This window comes from Rhipicephalus microplus, unplaced genomic scaffold, assembly GCF_043290135.1.
Source record: "Rhipicephalus microplus isolate Deutch F79 unplaced genomic scaffold, USDA_Rmic scaffold_12, whole genome shotgun sequence".
In the NCBI taxonomy this organism is placed as follows: Eukaryota; Metazoa; Arthropoda; class Arachnida; order Ixodida; family Ixodidae; genus Rhipicephalus; species Rhipicephalus microplus.
This window is the reverse complement of record NW_027464585.1, coordinates 23,278,007-23,294,931: the sequence shown is the minus strand read 5'-3', so window position 1 is coordinate 23,294,931 and position 16,925 is coordinate 23,278,007. Positions and strand designations below refer to the sequence as shown.

The 16,925-nt window shown below is 45.2% G+C and overlaps 1 protein-coding gene across 3 annotated transcripts in view; it reads left to right on the top strand.

Annotated features, from left to right (window-relative positions):
* The window catches only part of KrT95D (phosphofurin acidic cluster sorting protein KrT95D), a 296,804-nt gene that overhangs the window by 228,679 nt on the left and 51,200 nt on the right, over positions 1-16,925 (top strand). For all 3 annotated transcript variants that reach the window (XM_075882410.1, XM_037418020.2, XM_037418021.2), the window contains one exon: positions 6,977-7,097. In XM_075882410.1, coding sequence (XP_075738525.1) covers positions 6,977-7,097 — 121 coding nt within the window. The remainder of the gene's footprint in view (positions 1-6,976; positions 7,098-16,925) is intronic.

Sequence of the window (16,925 nt, the reverse complement as noted above, 5' to 3'; positions counted from 1 at the left end):
ATGATGATTTTTCTCGCACAACCAACCTATACCACAATCAATTTTTGCAAGCAGAGTTCTTTAACACTTTTGCATTAACAGGAATTGGCGACAGTAATAAATGTGTAGCTGACAACTGATAAGATCCATGCCAATTATCATGATGAAAAAATGGTGATGAGAGCAAAGACAAGTTGAAACAGCACGCACAAACCAATGCGAAAAATCGGTATCTAATGCCGATGCTTCAAAATGCATAAGAAGGATCGTGCCCCAGTGGAGCAGCTCTCATCAGGCGAATATGTGCTCTTTCCCAAACAAACATGCACTGGTTTCATAATATTTCGCATTTGTTTTTTTGTGCTTATTAAAGCATGATGCGATTGCGGATGTATACAAAGCTTATATAGGTGGCTCATAGGGTTGCATTTGCGATTCGCGTGCAAATATTTTAAGCTTTTGCTGCAATTTTTCAAAATAACAAATGATTTTAGTGGTCAATTTAGATTCTTTGTAAGAAGATTTCACGGTACATGATGATGGGTGTGTGACTGGTTGACAACTCAAGTCTATAATCGACTTGACTTGTCGATTAAAAACTGAAAATAATGTCTCTGGCATAACAATTGATAGCGATACATATGTACAACTGCCCCGCCGCGATGGTCTAGTGGATAAGATACTCGGCTGCTGACTTGCATGTCGCGGGATCAAATCCCGGCTGTGGCGGCTGCATTTTCTATGGAGGCGGAAATGTTGTAGGCCCGTGTGCTCAGATTTGGGTGCACGTTAAAGAACCCTAGGTGGTCGAAATTTTTGAAGCCCTCCACTACGGCGTCTCTCATAATCATATGGTGGTTTTGGGACGTTAAACCCCATGAATCAATCAATCAATTACATATGTACAACTGAAGAAAAAGAAACTGCAGCTTTTGTCATCAAAGAACCCATCTCCAGCTAATGGTGTCGTGTTATTGTGACATTGAGGTGGACCAATCTGTGTCTGCAGCCAGCACTTGGACCCACAGTTTTATGAATGTGTCAGCACCGTAAAGTAGTTCATCTGGAAGCTTTCGTTTTCAGCAAAGATAAAATTTTAGTTCAACTTCTTCTATTTCTAGAATAAAATGCATGAAAGTTAATTGGTCTGATGAAGGGACGAGTTTTAGCTTTATTGCAGCAGCATCATTTGCCTGAGTTAGCGCTTGCTCAGAAACAGATGTAAGTACATCCTTGCAAGCAATCAACGAGGCAGTAACAAGGTGGTCGCCCTTTCAGAGATTCTAAACCAGACAGCCATCAGCTCTGTGAGCTCAGTAAGCGAGAACCACCCGTTAACGTCATGACCTATGCACAACCATAACATCACCAGCTTGTTCCCATAATCAATGAGAAATAAACATGCGGTTATTGCCATCTGTCACAGTCACTTGTCTGACAACAAGCGTGTGAAGCAGCATACACCACAGATGAAGCAGCACTATGCACAGTACTTCACACTCAAAACAAAACACCCACAGAGGAGGTCTTCGTATCACACAGGGTGTTCGAGCGTAAATCAATGGTGCAAATACCAATCGCTATTTACTAGCAGCATCGAGCACATACCTCCTTAACGTAGCTTATTGTGCGAAAAAAAAACCACAAGAGACGGACAAGTGCAGTTTGCAAACGCAATCCACGGATTTGCGCAATAAGCTACGTTAAGAATTAATCAAGTCGCCCAATAAGTCACTCTGCTGAAGCACATACCACGTAGCAAACGAAACATTTAGGCGATTGTGGTTACCAACACTGCTCACGACCCACAAACAAGGTTCTTTGTGGAATTCAAGTTGGGTTGAACGACACTAAAGTCGGCTTGTGTGAGAGTGATCTTACTGACGAGCCAGATGGATTGTTGGGAATGGGGGAGGCGGCTATATTGGTTAAGGTCCGTCAGCTTGGAAGAATACACTTTTTTTTTCCTCACATGCACACAGCACAAAGGTGGTCCGCTGAAATGGCACGATGACACAGCAATGCCATTTATTGGAGGAGGTCCTTTGATGGCAAAATGCTGCTTTTCTTTTCTTGATTGTTCCTGCGTATAACATGGACTGACATTAGGCAACAGTTACTAACATGAGCAATCATTTAGGCAATGTTATCCAGTGTGAGTCAACATGAAGCAGTGCTTTCAGTGTCCATGTGAATACATTACAAGTTGAACCAGTTGAAGAAGTGAACTTACCCATTTACAAAATGTGGATGAAAGACATCCAGAAAAGCATTGTTGTGGTATCGCGAAGCGCTGAATGATAAGACAAGACGATAAATCCACTGTTGTTTATATTCATGGCAATCTTTTATATACCGATGATGTCATTGACAGCGCCCCCTATACACAACACATTCCCCCCTCTTAATTAAAAAAAAAGTCGGTCTACTTTTGGCGCACTCGCTCCACTGCACGACACAAATGACGTTCTTGGAGTCAGGCAAGCTCTTAGTCTTGATATCACGTTGGCATTCTTCGTGTTCGTTCCGGCCTGGTACGTGATGATGCTGTGGTTGTGACCAACTGCATTCGAGAGATGTCCTGCTGATCAGGAACCTCTATCATAGACTTCACTACTGAGGCCTGTGCACTGTCAGAAAGGATAGCACTTTCCTGGGTGTCTTCTGATGGCCCCACTATGACAATTGTGTTTTCCCGCTCAGCCAACTTTTCTATGTGAAGATCCAGGTCACAGGAAAACCTCGAGGATGCACTGCGTCGCGCGGTAACTGCATCGGCTGGTGCTTGTGCCTGTCCTGTCTCTACTTTACCAATTACTGTTAACTTGATGCATTGCATATCGTCCTGTTTGCCATCGAAAACGAATTTGTGCCCACTCGTCTCTTTACCTGGATTGGCAAACAAAACTTGTGTTTCGTCTTTGGTCTGCCTTGTCTTATTTTGACTCGATCTCCTGACTCAATGGTAGAGGCTCTTGCTCCTCGTTTTTCATCGACGTGCTTCTTTGTTCGTTCTTGCTTCCTTAATCGGCTGTTTCAACCTTTCAATGTCGAAACGCGGCTCCTCGAAAAATTCCTTCTCTCGGAGGCCAACAACATCCAGTCTTGTTATGGGTTTTCTTCCATGCAGCAGGTAAGCTGGTGACACTCCTGTGTGGGGTGGCCCTATACACACCGAGGTAGTCATAGATTGCCTCCTTCAGTGGCCTTCGCTCCAATGCTGCAACCTGAATATACTCCTTGAAAATGCAGTTGAAACACTCAATCTGCCCATTGCATTGTGGGTAGTACAATGTTGTAAAACGGTGCTGAATTCCCCGATTTCCTGAATTCGCCAAAACTGCTCCAAACATGTCGACATGAATTGAAGCTCATGGTCAGTCAAAATGCTTTTCGGATACCCTTCTCTCGAAAAAATTTTCAAGAGTACTTTCACTTTTTCCAAAAGCCTGTGCACTTATTGTGGACACAAATGCCACCTCGGCCCACTTGCTTAGGTGATCAGTTATAGTGATTGCAAGCCTGCACTCTGGAGGGGCTCGCTCCATCGGGCCACTTTACAGGTTCCAATGGGGCCTTTATAGTTTTTGCAGATTTATCTGATGCCTTGCAGATGGCACAATTTCTAACCGGAGATTCAACATCACTGTCTATTCACGACCACTAGTACAGTTCTCTTAGCCATTGTTTGGTCCTTACAATGCCTGGATGCGATTCATGTGCCATCATAACTAGCCTGGAAGTGAGTGCTGCGGTGGAATAACCCGTTCAGAGGGAAACAGCAGTTCGTTTATAACTGACATTTCTTCTCGTAGAGGAAAAACTACCTACCTAAGCTTTGCAGTGGGACAGCCGTTTTCCAGCCATCTGAACATAACATACTGCGCCACCTCACTTACATCTTAATCCACAGCTGTTGCTGCTTGCTGCTAACCCTTTGTGATCAGGCTGGAAACCACAGCCACTACTTCTTCCTCTGGGTTGTCCTCCACAGGGGTCGAGGTAACATGGAAATCGCATCTGCAACGACATTGGTATTCCTATTTAAGTACTGCACGGTGAAGTTGTATCTCAAAAGTCTAGCACACTAGCCTTCAATGCGAAGTGGGCATCTTCCAACCTCATTTGTGGACAGTAGTGTCACCAAAGCCTAATGGTCAGTTCGTAAGACAAACTTGTAACTTCAGATAAACATGCCAATGTTCACTGGCCCATAAACATGCCAGCACCTCCCATTCGCCGTTAGAGTACTTGCGTTCTGGTGGGGTTAGTGTCTTCGAAGCGAATGCCACTGTACGTACTTCTCAATTGAACACCTGCTGTACAACACTCCCAGTCCATATGCCGAGGCATTAGTGGTCACTTGTACAGGCAAAGACTCGTTGAATATGGCCACCACTCCACATGACGACAGCATCTTCTTGATCTTGCAAAATGTCTCCTGGTGCTCTGGTCCCACGCGAACTTCTGTCCTTTTCGAAGAAGCCGTCACAGCAGCTCCACCAGTTCTGCATAATTGGGAAGAAAATGAGAGTAATAGCATGCGAGCCCAAGAAAAGACAGCAGCGAGACTACATCGCCAGGCGTTTGTGCTTTCATCACCATATTCATCTTTGACCTAATTGGAGCAAGGCTACTTCCACTCACATGATGACCCAAAATAAAGAGTTCTTTTACAGTGATTACGCATTTATGATTTAGCTGCAGCCCTGCATCAGCGATCCGTTGCAATACCTCTCAAAGGTTGTGCTTGTTCTTAGTCTTTCCAAAAACTATGATACAGTCGATGTAAAACAACACGCCCTTGCAGCCCTTCTAGTTTTCTTGCATCATTTGCTAAAACATAGCTGGTGCCTGTGTAAGGTCAAAACACACTTGCCAAAACACCTAAATAACTTTGGCGTGATAAACATCGTTATTTCTCTTCAGCTAATTTCACTTGATGGTAGGCTGCAGCAAGATCTTGTTTCGAGAACCACGCTGTTCCACTCGGCACATGCATCAGTTCCTCAACGTGCAGAAAAAGGAATTCATCAATGACTACTGTTTTATTTGGCTCATGCAAATCGATGAATAGGCGAATAGTTCCATTCTTCTTCTGCACAACCACTATAGGAGACACCCATTCCGTAGCACCAACTCTTTCTATGTGCCTGCATCTAATAACCTTGTCACCTCAGCTGCTACTTTACCTCGCAGCGTCAAGAGCAAGCGTCGAACCTTCGCTGCTACTTGTTTTACATCTGCGCGCAGCTTCACAGAATGTACAAAGTTTTTCATTAGTCCCAACTTATCAAGGAAAAGAAAGAAAAACTCGCACAATTCAAGAGCAAGCGACTGGGGGCCGGCCGTGACTTGTCGCCATTACAGTGTAGAGCCAACAATGTGCAGCTGTACCTGGTGCACCGCATGTAGTACCAGTAATGCCATGCCTTGGGGAACGGCATAAAAGCAGAGGCAGCCAGAGTTGTTCCCGCATACAACTCTGGCTGTGAAACATCCCCATACTGGAATTTTCTTCTGTGAAAAAATCCGCAGCGTCGCTGTAGCCGCAGTCAACGGAAACCTGTTGGCTAACTTGGCTCGATAAACATTGTCTGGCAAAATAGACACTGGCGACCCAGTATCCACCAGCAACTGAAGTGGGTCTTTCTCAATTACGACATCAACTGCCAATGTTCTTTGTTCCACTTCTGTGACTCCCAGCACAGTGAGCACACCTTCTTCGATAGCGCCATCGTTCCCAACCGTCCTTACGTCCTGCTCCGCCCACCTGCCACAAACCGCTTGAAAATGTCCCATGTTGTAAGATTAGGAGCAACGTTTTCACCGTGCCTTACATTCTGGTGATTTTGCTAGGTGTCTCGTAGAGCCGGACCATTAACACCTGAGCATCGACGCCATTTTCGAGTCGCCGCCTGGGCCTCTGCTTTGGTATACATGCTGTACTATGTCCATTTGTGACGATCCTTGGTTATAGATGGCGACCCCCTTTACTGCCTGCTCGTTCGTCTGCAGCATTTCTACAGCCTGTGAAAGCGTAAGCTGTGACCCTTCACGAGCGATTTATGTCACAACTCAGTGCTGCCTATTCTGTCAACAACCCTGTCTTGCAGAGCTGCCTTCGAAAAATCTCCGAATTCACACGTCTTCGCCAACTTTCGGTGGGCACTGATGTACTCTCGTATTGGCTCATGCGGCAGTTACCGACGTAACGTGCATCGATGTTGCTCGACCAGTGCGTTGTTAGTGCTTGAGAACTGCCGCTCCAATAGGCCTAATGCCTTTTTCCACTTGCCTCTCTCTTGTCTTCTCCTGCTGGCTTGCTTGCCTCCAGCCCGGCTTTTGTCATGTCGGGCATCTGTGCCGGCTCTGGGCCCGGTGTGCAAAAAACACGGCGTCCTTCGACCCCAAGACATTGTAACAGAATGGCCTTCTTTCTTTGGGCCGGTTGTACGTCCATCCCCATCGCTTCAAGGAAATTTGTGAAATCATCGTGCCACTACTGTAATGAAATTGTTGCATCTCCGGGAGTCTCCAGGATAGACGGTAGTTCGTACGATGTCATCTCGTAGGTGACGTTCCTTGAAATGGTCGGAAGCTAGATAAGGGAAACTGTTCGTGCTAGCTCGCTAGCTTCGCCGACTGCCCAGGTTGGTATCCCGTAGCGCTGAATGATAAGGCAAGAGGATGCATTATCACAGTCATTGATTTTCATGGCAATCTCTTATAAACTGATGATGTCATTGACAGTGCCTTCTATACACAATTGTTTTCAAATTCTCCATATTATAAGAAGATCAACTTTTTTGGGGGTAGTGACAAACGTACTTTTTCTTTAAAATAAAAATTAATCAGTTATCTTTTTAATCAGCTTATAATCGTGTCATTGAGTGACTATTGAATAATCCCTTTTTAGTTGGGCAACCAGTTGACCATGATAAAGTTTTTTTGATTGTCTGAGTGCAGCTGCTGATTTTCTGTAATTGCCATGCAGGGGTAGCACGTGGAGTCCATGCGAGGCCATCGAACTCCAGCTGGACTATTGGACTCTGCAGCGAAAAGGGGGCGCTGAACCCTGCCGTTTCTCCCTCAAGGGGGCCTTCAGATCCCTGCAGGTCAGAAGCGCATCACCTATGCCTCGTAAAAATAACGTGTCTGACGCCCCTGTAACATGAGGGAGTGCAAATCACCGCCAGTGTCATTTGCATGCCATCCATCACTCCCGAACACTTAGTGGTGCCAATGTCACACAAGCCCTTTTGAAAGGTCATTCACTCAATACAGTCGAGCCCACATATAACGGCCCCACTTAAGACGAACTTTCGCTTAAAACGAACAATATCCGCATGACCATGAAAATATACATTGTTTCAATGACACAAAATGGTACTTACAACGAACGTCTCCGAGCGCCACTGATCGGTTACAGCGAATGTGATTGGCGCTCTTCCGACTTCTTGGGAAAACACTTTTGACCACCGATCAGGCATCGGCGAGGTGCCCATAGATTCTTATTGTTAAACGCTGACCCTGCCTCCCCGCTCCTCTAGTTTCCGCTCTTCTTGACCGCTTTTTATTATGCACCCCTCCATTCTTTGTCCTCCTCCGCTACTCTGAGCACCGCGCATCGCCAGACGCGACCTGTATTTTGACACTGCCACCGACGATCTTTCGAAGACCGGTTGGCCATCTTCCCGGTTTTTAACCGCCGGTACTGTCGTCTGCATCGCCGGCCTGAAGTGACCTGACCATTTGCCAACATCAACTGTATTCAATCATCTGCATCTTGTCTTGTCCTATCGTTCTAGTGCACGCGTGTACGCTACGCCACCCACTCTGATAATTCGCGATTCGTTTCGTGTTTAGGACCTGTTCTCGCTCACTTTGCACTCGGCTCAACATGCCCTCCGCACGTGTGCGGAAGCGTAAAAACGGCTGATAATTTGCGAGGAACGAATTGCGAAATATCGAAGTCAATGAGGCCATGCAAACTCGCCAGCGCAACAAAACGATTCTTTGACCATGGCCGCTGATTGTTTGAACACCGCCGCGCGCAGTGTTTAGACCTCTGTGCGCGTAGGCCCTCTTTCAAGTTTTTTTTATACGCGAGTTGCTCATTTGGTGGACTATTTAAGCAAGCTACGCGACCTGCAACCTTCCCGCATGTCAAAATGGTTGATTGGGCGAGTTGGGCGCTTCCATTTCATAATTAGTCTTCCCGCATGTTTTAGTTTTCAAGGTCACTTTGCCGCTGTATCCTCCCCTCTCTTCACTCTATCGCAACTTGCCCTTCTCTCGCAAATCTGCTCTCCCCTCTTGATCACAACTCCTTCACCAGTCTTCACAGCTCCGCGACACCAGCCACGCTAGCTCAAATTCAAAAGTTTTGTTTTCTGACTAGAAACGGGCCCAGAGCTGTACCACGCGTTCTGGCATGTGTGTCGCGTGTGCGCATCTTAATCGCTCTCGGTGTGCGTGTGTGGTCAGTATGGCAGACGGGAGGCCTTGCACGCTTTTTCTTGCCGCTCAACAAAACGACGAAAATGTGACCGCTTGGCTTGGGCCTAATCCGCGCGTTAGGTACTGCGTCGTAAAGCGCTTGCTTATAGCTGTTCACCACCTGGCAGCCAGCTTGCCGCTTCGGGCGTCCTGGTATTCAGCTGTGGAGATGGGGAATATTTCATGGGCAGCTGGTGAATATTTCATGCACACGAAACTGGCCGATGATGATATCAGCACCGTGGAGCCGTGCACAGATCAGGGCATAGCGAATGAAGTTTGCGACAAGAGTGTTTTTGGAGGAACCTAATTGCGAGATTGACAAAACTTTGGAGCCAGTGCCTCAAGCAGCTTATGCCACGGGGCCTCGGTGAAGAGCACGCTGCCGTTTGAAATAAACTCGAGACCGCCCTTATCGCTTCTGCTCTTCGAAACACGTGCATGAAGAACATTTTTCGGGCAAAGAATTTTGTGTTTTAACTCACAAAGCTGTGTTTCATTTTGTACAAACTTCAGAATACAGTGAACGGATGCTGCATCATGCTCAGGTTTATTTTAAGCGGGCTCGACTGTACGCCACAAGACTCGATGAAGTAGTCGCACTGCTAAAAGTTCTGAACGGCTGTTGAGTAGTGCAGCTGTTTCTTGGAAAACTTGGGTGGTGCTCAGATCCTTATTTTCGTATTCATGCATGTATAATTGAATAATATCAGTTCACTTAAAATGTAAAACAAAGTTTAAATATTTCAATATCAACCCACCACAGTCGTCTAGTGGCTAAGGAACTCAGCTGCTGACCTGCAGGTCGCTTGAGTGAATTCTAGCCGCTTTGAAAATGCTTGAGGCCTGTGTGCTTAAATTTTGATGCACGTTAAAGAACCCCAAGTAGACAAAATTTCCGGAGCCCTGCACTACTGCATCTCTCATAATCATATGGTGGTTTGGGGACATTAAACCCAACAATTATTGTTAGGAAATATTTCAATAATGGTTTTATTCATACTTTTGAATGTATACAGTTATGCTCTGGGGAGCAATTCTTGTCTTTTATATGTATGAGATGTCTCTTATAAGCAAGGTACCATGTATGCATTTTCTTATCAATGCCTGTTTCAACGTAGGCACACTGGTGTCTCTTATATCCAGCTGTCTTATACATCGGTGCCTCTCTTGAAGAGGTTCTACTGTACTTAGTTTTAAGAGTTTGAGCAGCGAAACTGTGGTGAGCTTCACATCGTGACTGAACTCGGGCTTGTCACTTTCGAAAGTATGTGCATTTGGCACATTGCAAGCCGCAAAAATGCTCCACTAAATAATCTGAAACACTCACTTTTAAAGCATACTGGTTAGATTCCTTTTTTTTTATGTGTGTACAAGCACAATGTACACAAACGGGCACTTTTGAAGTTTCAACGGAGTGTTGGGGGGCTCTGTTGGTTCGATTCGACTCCATGGCCCCTGTGGCAGCTCATGTTTGACAGTTTAGTTTGATGGCCTTCCATGTCACCCACTCGTTTAAAAGGGCTTGTAAAACACACTTTGCCAAAAACGATTGATTGATTGATTGATATATAGGCTTTAATGACCCAAAAACCGCCATAGGAATATGAGAGACGTCGTAGTGGAGGGCTCCGGCAATTTCAACCACCTAGGGTTCTTTAACGCGCACCCAAATCTGAGCACACCAGCCTACAGCATTCTTGGCTCCATCGAAAATTCAGCCACCGCAGCTGGGATTCAATCCCACAACTTGCGGGTCAGCAGCCGAGTAACTTAGCCACTAGACCACCGCGGCACGGCTCACCGAGAATGAGTGTCCAGCCTCTGCAGCAGTGGCTCGAGAATAGATAAGTTATTATTCAAGGTTCAGTAAATAGTATTTCTCAAACTATACGGTGAGATGAGACAATCATGTTAAGGAAAGCATAGACGAATTCCACCAGACATACATCACAAAAATGCAGTGGCGCTGCCGTCGGGCGTTTGGTTTCATGTGGTAGGCAATAGCTGCTGTACCTACCGCAGTTGCTGCTGCGTTTTCGCTCGGGCGTGCGTGCGCTGTTTGTCGCTTTACAAAGAAGAAAAAATGGTGTACCGATGAGCTGTCACAGGTATTTGCGAGGGAAGGTGTTAGAAGGATGGTCTAGTCTTATTTATCTTTTTTTTTTCAGTGTTTTGTTGACGAAAAGTGTTGCAGAAGATTAGCCACAGCTGTGAAACACGACAACTTCCCTGCGACGCCACTTCATCGGTTTATGTCTTGGAAAAGCTTACCGAGAAAAAAATGATTAGCTCTCTCAGGCATTGGAATAAGCCGTGGAATTGTGCATTTTGTGGAATAAGCCGTCGAGAGCATATCGAGCATGTTTACCTCAAAGCACGTGAACGATCTGGATAGCATTGGGGTCTGTGTGAATACACAGAAAAACATCTCTCGGTAACTTGGCGAGTCTGTTTAGGGTGTGTACGTATTTCACGGTGTCGGCTTGACTGTACGAATTGAGCCACGAACCTCATAGGCATGTAATCGTATTGTCAGCAGCATGTAGTTGAAGCATTATTGCAGTCATATCACGGATGAAAGTGTGGCTGAGATCGCCTTTGTCGTTAGAATAAATTCTCCGGCACTTTTGTTATACTATGCGAGAATTCACCGTACTACGTATTTTTAAACTGTGCATTTGTGTACTGTACTCTACAGCCTCTTGCTGAATGAGGTCAGCCCTTGCATTAGTACAAATTAAAATGTACATGTGTGACATAGACTGCAGCAACACTGATGGCATTTCGTAAATGAGCTACATTTCTGCTGTCAATATACCTCATTTGTTTTAATGAGGTTTTCGAAGCTAGAGCTACACATAAACAAACAAAGCTCGTATGTTCATTTCAGACATCTCTACAGCCACTGCAACTTCCTCTGTTGCGGCCACTGCTTCTAAACATGCGAGAGGTGTCCCGACACGCTGTTTTTAGAGGCAGCTTGTTCACCTGCTGCGCTAGTTGTCACATGAGCATAAAGGATGGTGGCACGCTTTTAGCAGGGACGACTGGGCAGAGCCAACGTGTCGTCGCGTCACTCGGTGCCTACCGTTGTTTACAAACATGGCCTATAGGGGGCGTTATTAGAAGTAATTTTACAGTGAAATCTCGGTAGAACAAACCTCATATTAACGAACTTTTCAGATTAATGAACTTTTTAAAAATCCTGCAACGACTGCTAATAGTTTCAATGTAAAATTATTTCACCACTACATACTTCAGGATACCAAACTCTTCAAAATAATCAGTGTTAATTTAGTTTCGTGGTATATTAACAACGCCTCAGTACAATGAACTCATGTTCTAAAATCCGCAATGACCACCGGAGTGGCACGCAAGCAAACGGCACAGCAAACGGACGCCTTGCTTCTCGGAACACGCGCGACAGTGCAAAGGGGAAAAAAAAAAAAAAAAACAAATGGACGACTTTCTTTTCGTAGAAATGCCGATGCTGCAGATTTACAAAGACCGAGGTGAGGGGCAAGGGCAACACGGGACGGCAAGGGCGGCGAGGCAGAATGGGAGTTGCGAAGCAGGAAGCATGAACCCAGAAAGCCAGAGGCAGCAAGGGTGCAGAAAACGAAATGCGAGAAATTTTCTTTTTTAGCTTTTTCTTTTCTTCGAAACAGGGTATGAGAGCAATACGCTTCGGGTTTTCTTCATCTTTGTCACTTCCACATGTGCTCCAGGAGGCCTTGCCAGTCGTGTTCATCTCTTTTCAGTGATTATTTATCGCGTTCGTAAAGCTAGTCGGCATTCGGGCTGCGGTGCTACTACAATGAGTTCATCTCTGCTTGCGACGAAAAAGCGGAAGCAGTTTTCACGAAGCGAGAAAGTGGTTCGCACCACCGAACTGCACCACAGAAATGTGAATGAGCTTGGAGGCCTTTGCACTAGGAAGTTTGTGCTGCACGCATAAAAAAAAAATAGACTTCTTTAGGTAAACGTGCATTTTTTAGTGTTCGCTTGTGCATTTGTTTCTTCTCACAAAAAACTAGCTCAAGGACTTACCGTTTTAAAGGCAAGCCGTTTTGGTCGGTGGAAAATAAGTATTTATGGTTAATTTTTGGGCTTCACTATAATGACCTTTCAAAATAAAGAACGAATTGCTGCTGCTCCCTGAAGTTTGTTATAGCGAGATTTCATTGTAATGTAAATGTGAAGAAAGAAAAGTGAGCAAAAAAATACCTTGCTGTGGACAGCGACCGTACCTGCAACCTTCGAACAATGCATCTGATGCTCGACCAACTGAGCTACCATGGAAGCTACACTTTATGGGGCATATATGTGCATTAAACGCGAGTGTGTGAGTGTAGAACACTCTTTATTTTGCAATTATAGTTACTTCTATCGACGTACCTTATACCTTCATGATTGTCTGTTAGATTTCATAATATTGTGTCTAACAAAAAAACAAGCCCTTAATAAATGTACACTTCTTTTCTTAAACAGTAATTTTTGTTATCAGAAATAATGTTATGCATCAAGGCATACTATACCTCTAAAATCAACTTTCCTGTTATCTAGCAGTTTACAGCCACACTGTGCAATGGTGGCATTCACCCCATTTGTGTCCAAAGTTTATTTTTAAAGGCTGCTTATAGCTATTGTAGAGGTCGCCACAATTGAGGCTGTTACCGGAGCATGGCGCCCTTTTTTATTTGCATGTGTTCGTCCTATATATGTTTGTGCCCAGTATAGAGTGGAGTTCCACTTTTCGTTTGAGCCAGCAGCGTGTACGCATAAGTCTCTACGTGTCTGTCTGTAACCACGTGACATCAAATCAGTAGAGGGTTGGCATTGCGCGACGAGAAGTGAAGAAGAAATAATGCCCCCTGGCAAGCTGCTGAAATAGTATGGCATACACCTCCAGCCGCCAGCACGATGGGACTTGGTGAATTTGGCAACATGGCTGACATGGCTCAGCTGTTATGAAGACTTCGCAAGGATTTCAGGACTGACAAAAGCGTCAGAAGGTACGCTAGCTACTGTACTGCATGGGCACAGAGGCACATGTGCTTCTTGAGGCGCTCTCGCTCGACGCCCAGTCACTGGCTTCGTACCAAGTTGTTGCCACTTACTTCGCTGAGCACTTTGTGCACCCGGCCAACGAGCTCTACGAGTTTCGCGATTTCACAGGCCTGTTCAGCTTCCCGATGAAAGCATTCTCGTACTACGCAGAACTGTGCAGGATGGTCAAGTGTTGCTGCTATCAATCAGCTGCTGTTGAAGAAAGGCACATTGGCAACCGGTTCTTCTTCAGTCTCCGCAACTCTTGTCTCTAGGATCAGCTGTGCTGAGACATGAAGCTAATGCTCAAGAAGGCATGGACCTCGGCCGCTGGATGACTACGCAGCGCATGGGGTGCGGCCTGCTACATTCCCTGAAACCGGCGCGAGGAGGCTCGTTCTCCACACCGCCGCAGCGGTGCTACTGCTGTGGGACAAGTGCACACGGATGAGAACGTTCTTTTCGCTGTGTCCGCTGCTTCTTGCAACACGTTTTAGATTTCATAGTCGCGAGAGTTGTGCAATCTGTTTCCAAACTGTAAAGTAATATCTCGCCGATGCCTGCAACGCCACTAATGGGCTCACATAAAGCCGAATGGCGTACCTTAGTAAGCAAGCATACCTTGCTTGAGCCACAGGACCACCGTTTTAAAAGAATTAGTGAGTTATGTATCGAGCCGCCGCATTGTTAAGTGTGCTTATTTGCTGAGGAATGGAAAATTCGTAAAATTAATATTCTTACCAATGCTTGCAGAGTGATATATATGGATAAATAATTTCTGATAGTAGAAAAATGAGATAGCTGTTGTTAACTGTCATTTGGCCACATTGCGAACGTGTGACAAAAAATAAAGAACGCGGAAAGCTCTGTGAAGTGGTATGTTCTCTTTATTCACACAATGTTACACCACGAAAAAGCACCTTGTTCCCTGGCTTTGAAATCGTACCACTTTCCGTGACAGAGGCTTGTGGGCGAGCTTCATATGCTTAACAGTGGCATTTAGGTCTCCAGCCCAGTTCGCGAGTAGCGGCTGTAACAGTTTGGTCACGAACACCTTGCAAATTTCTTCGGTGTGGCGCTTGGCTCCCCTTCTCGCACGTCAGTTCCTGACACTTTACAAAATGTAACACGTGTGCGGAAACCAAGAGTCTGCGAAGCTTGCGAATTCGCCTGACGTCTGGACACTTCAATGCTTTTCTAACAAAGTTGCAGGTCAGCTTGCAAGGACCAGTTGCTTTGATTGTTGGATATTTCAGCGCTCCGCAATCAAGGTTTTTAACAGACCAGTAGACAGCTTCACTTGGTGTTGTTACCTGCATCAAGGTTTCACAAGAGGTGCATGGTACCTGCAAGCAAAAAACAAGTGTAAATAGCAAACTTACATTAAATAAGAATTGAATATTTTTGCCACAGACCCGTAAACAAATGACAAGAAAACAGTCACTGAACTTTTGAAATATAAAAGCTTGCTAGGAATTTCTTACGTGCTACATAGAAGAAACTGCATTTTTACCTTCTCCTCGCATACACGTGCAAGATAACCAGCTAAGTAAAAAAGTGGGGCCATCTCTAGGCCAGCTTCTCCTTCAGTGCAAAATTTTACTAAACTGAGCTCACTTGCAAGTTCTGTGGTGGCAAACGTGATGACATCAAGAAGGGGGGCAGTTTTGTCGTTCTCGATGGCTAGCATGAGGCCTGTTTTCATCTCAGAGCTTGTAGGCACGTTTGAACTCTTTCCCGCCTGCATAATCCCAACCTAGAAATATTTTATATGCATTAATATTTTTTGCATTGTTTTTAAAAAAGTGCCTTTAAAATTTTCTCTACCGTGAGTACTGCAGCCCCTGCGTCGACTCTGTCATTCCCGCCATTGAATTGCCTTAGGCTGCTGAATAGAGACTCCACTGGGTCACTATTTAGGTGTCGTGTGAGGACATAGCGGAAGCTGAAAAACAAGCTGTTAGTTGTGCACAAGGGAACAAAAGTGCATGCATCTCAGCTGCACTGCTGTGAAAATGCTTAGTTGACATGATCAAGAAGATACTCAGCCACTGCTACCGTGGATCTCGTCATCAGAAATGTAGCTTCATAAGTTTCTTTTCTCATTTTCTGGATTGATTTTCCATCATTCATTTTGAGGTTCTCAAGGTAGTCCACTTCCAACCAAGAAGGTCGCTCGTCATACGTGTTGTAAAATGGGCCTTCTTCCTGTCTCTGTGGCTTCACTGCCCCAATGTCATCGAGGGCGTACCACTGTGCTACTATTTTTATAAAACAAATCGTGGTACTGCAGTTCTTGAATAGAGGTGCTTCAGGGTGACAGTTCGGGTATTGCTTCAGGAATTATAGCGTGGCAACGACCTCGGGTGGCATAGTTTGCGTGGTTCTCCGCCCCTTCATTTTTTGAATGTTGGTGGGATTGACATAGGAACCAGTAAGGAACCTAACAGGCTTCAGGAGCAAAGAAGACTGAATGTCAAATAATTTCTTCAAGTAAAAGCCGCCGCGGATGACTAGCTCTTCATCTGAAATCTCGCGCTCGAGAAAGTCCGTCCAAATGTTCTTGATAAGATTGTTTGGGTCGAAGGACAGGAAAAGTGGGTCACCATCCTGCAACGGGTGCGGAACAGCATGAACCAGTGTCTCTTCTTGAGAAAAATGCTTGAACATAGAAACGTTTGTCTGGTGGATGTCTGTCACGACTCACGCTACGCGGAAGCCCACTTCCTCGACTGCTTTCATGACTTGCAGTGCCATAGAATATAGCCTGTCATTTTTCAGGCAGCGTGTGAAGAAGTAGCCTACAGGTATTACATAAGCCGTCGACAAGCCTCTCATGACGAAACACAATAAGCTGTACGCTACCGGTGCGATACTGGCGGTCTCTTCTGATGTGCCCATATCAACGATACCAAATATCTTGTCCACCTGTCGTTCATATATAACTTTCTGATCTATGGCCATTTCTTCTATTATCAGAGAACAGAAAGCTTCTTGTTCTGTACTCAGAGCTTCGTACTCAACACGAAGGCGGTCTTTGATTAATGTGGTCACGGCAATTTCACCTATTGATTGACCAACATAGTTTTGCAGTGTGGCCCAGCACGACAACTTGAAAAGATTTCTTGTCCTCACATGCTCGTAGCCTTTACTTGAACATGCCTTCCAAAGCACACACTCTTGTAATATTGTTTCGTCATATTTAGCCTTCTGGCTGCCGAAATTGCAAACTTGGTTAATGATAAAAGAAACTTTTTTGTCACCTTTGTCGGCTGATTTCAGCAACAAAGTCCTAGATTTTTTTGCTCTCATCGTAGTCTTGAAGTCTCTGCCTGATTATGCCATGCTCTTCCTGCAGTTTCTGAAGTGCTTCTTGTTGACACTTAATTTTC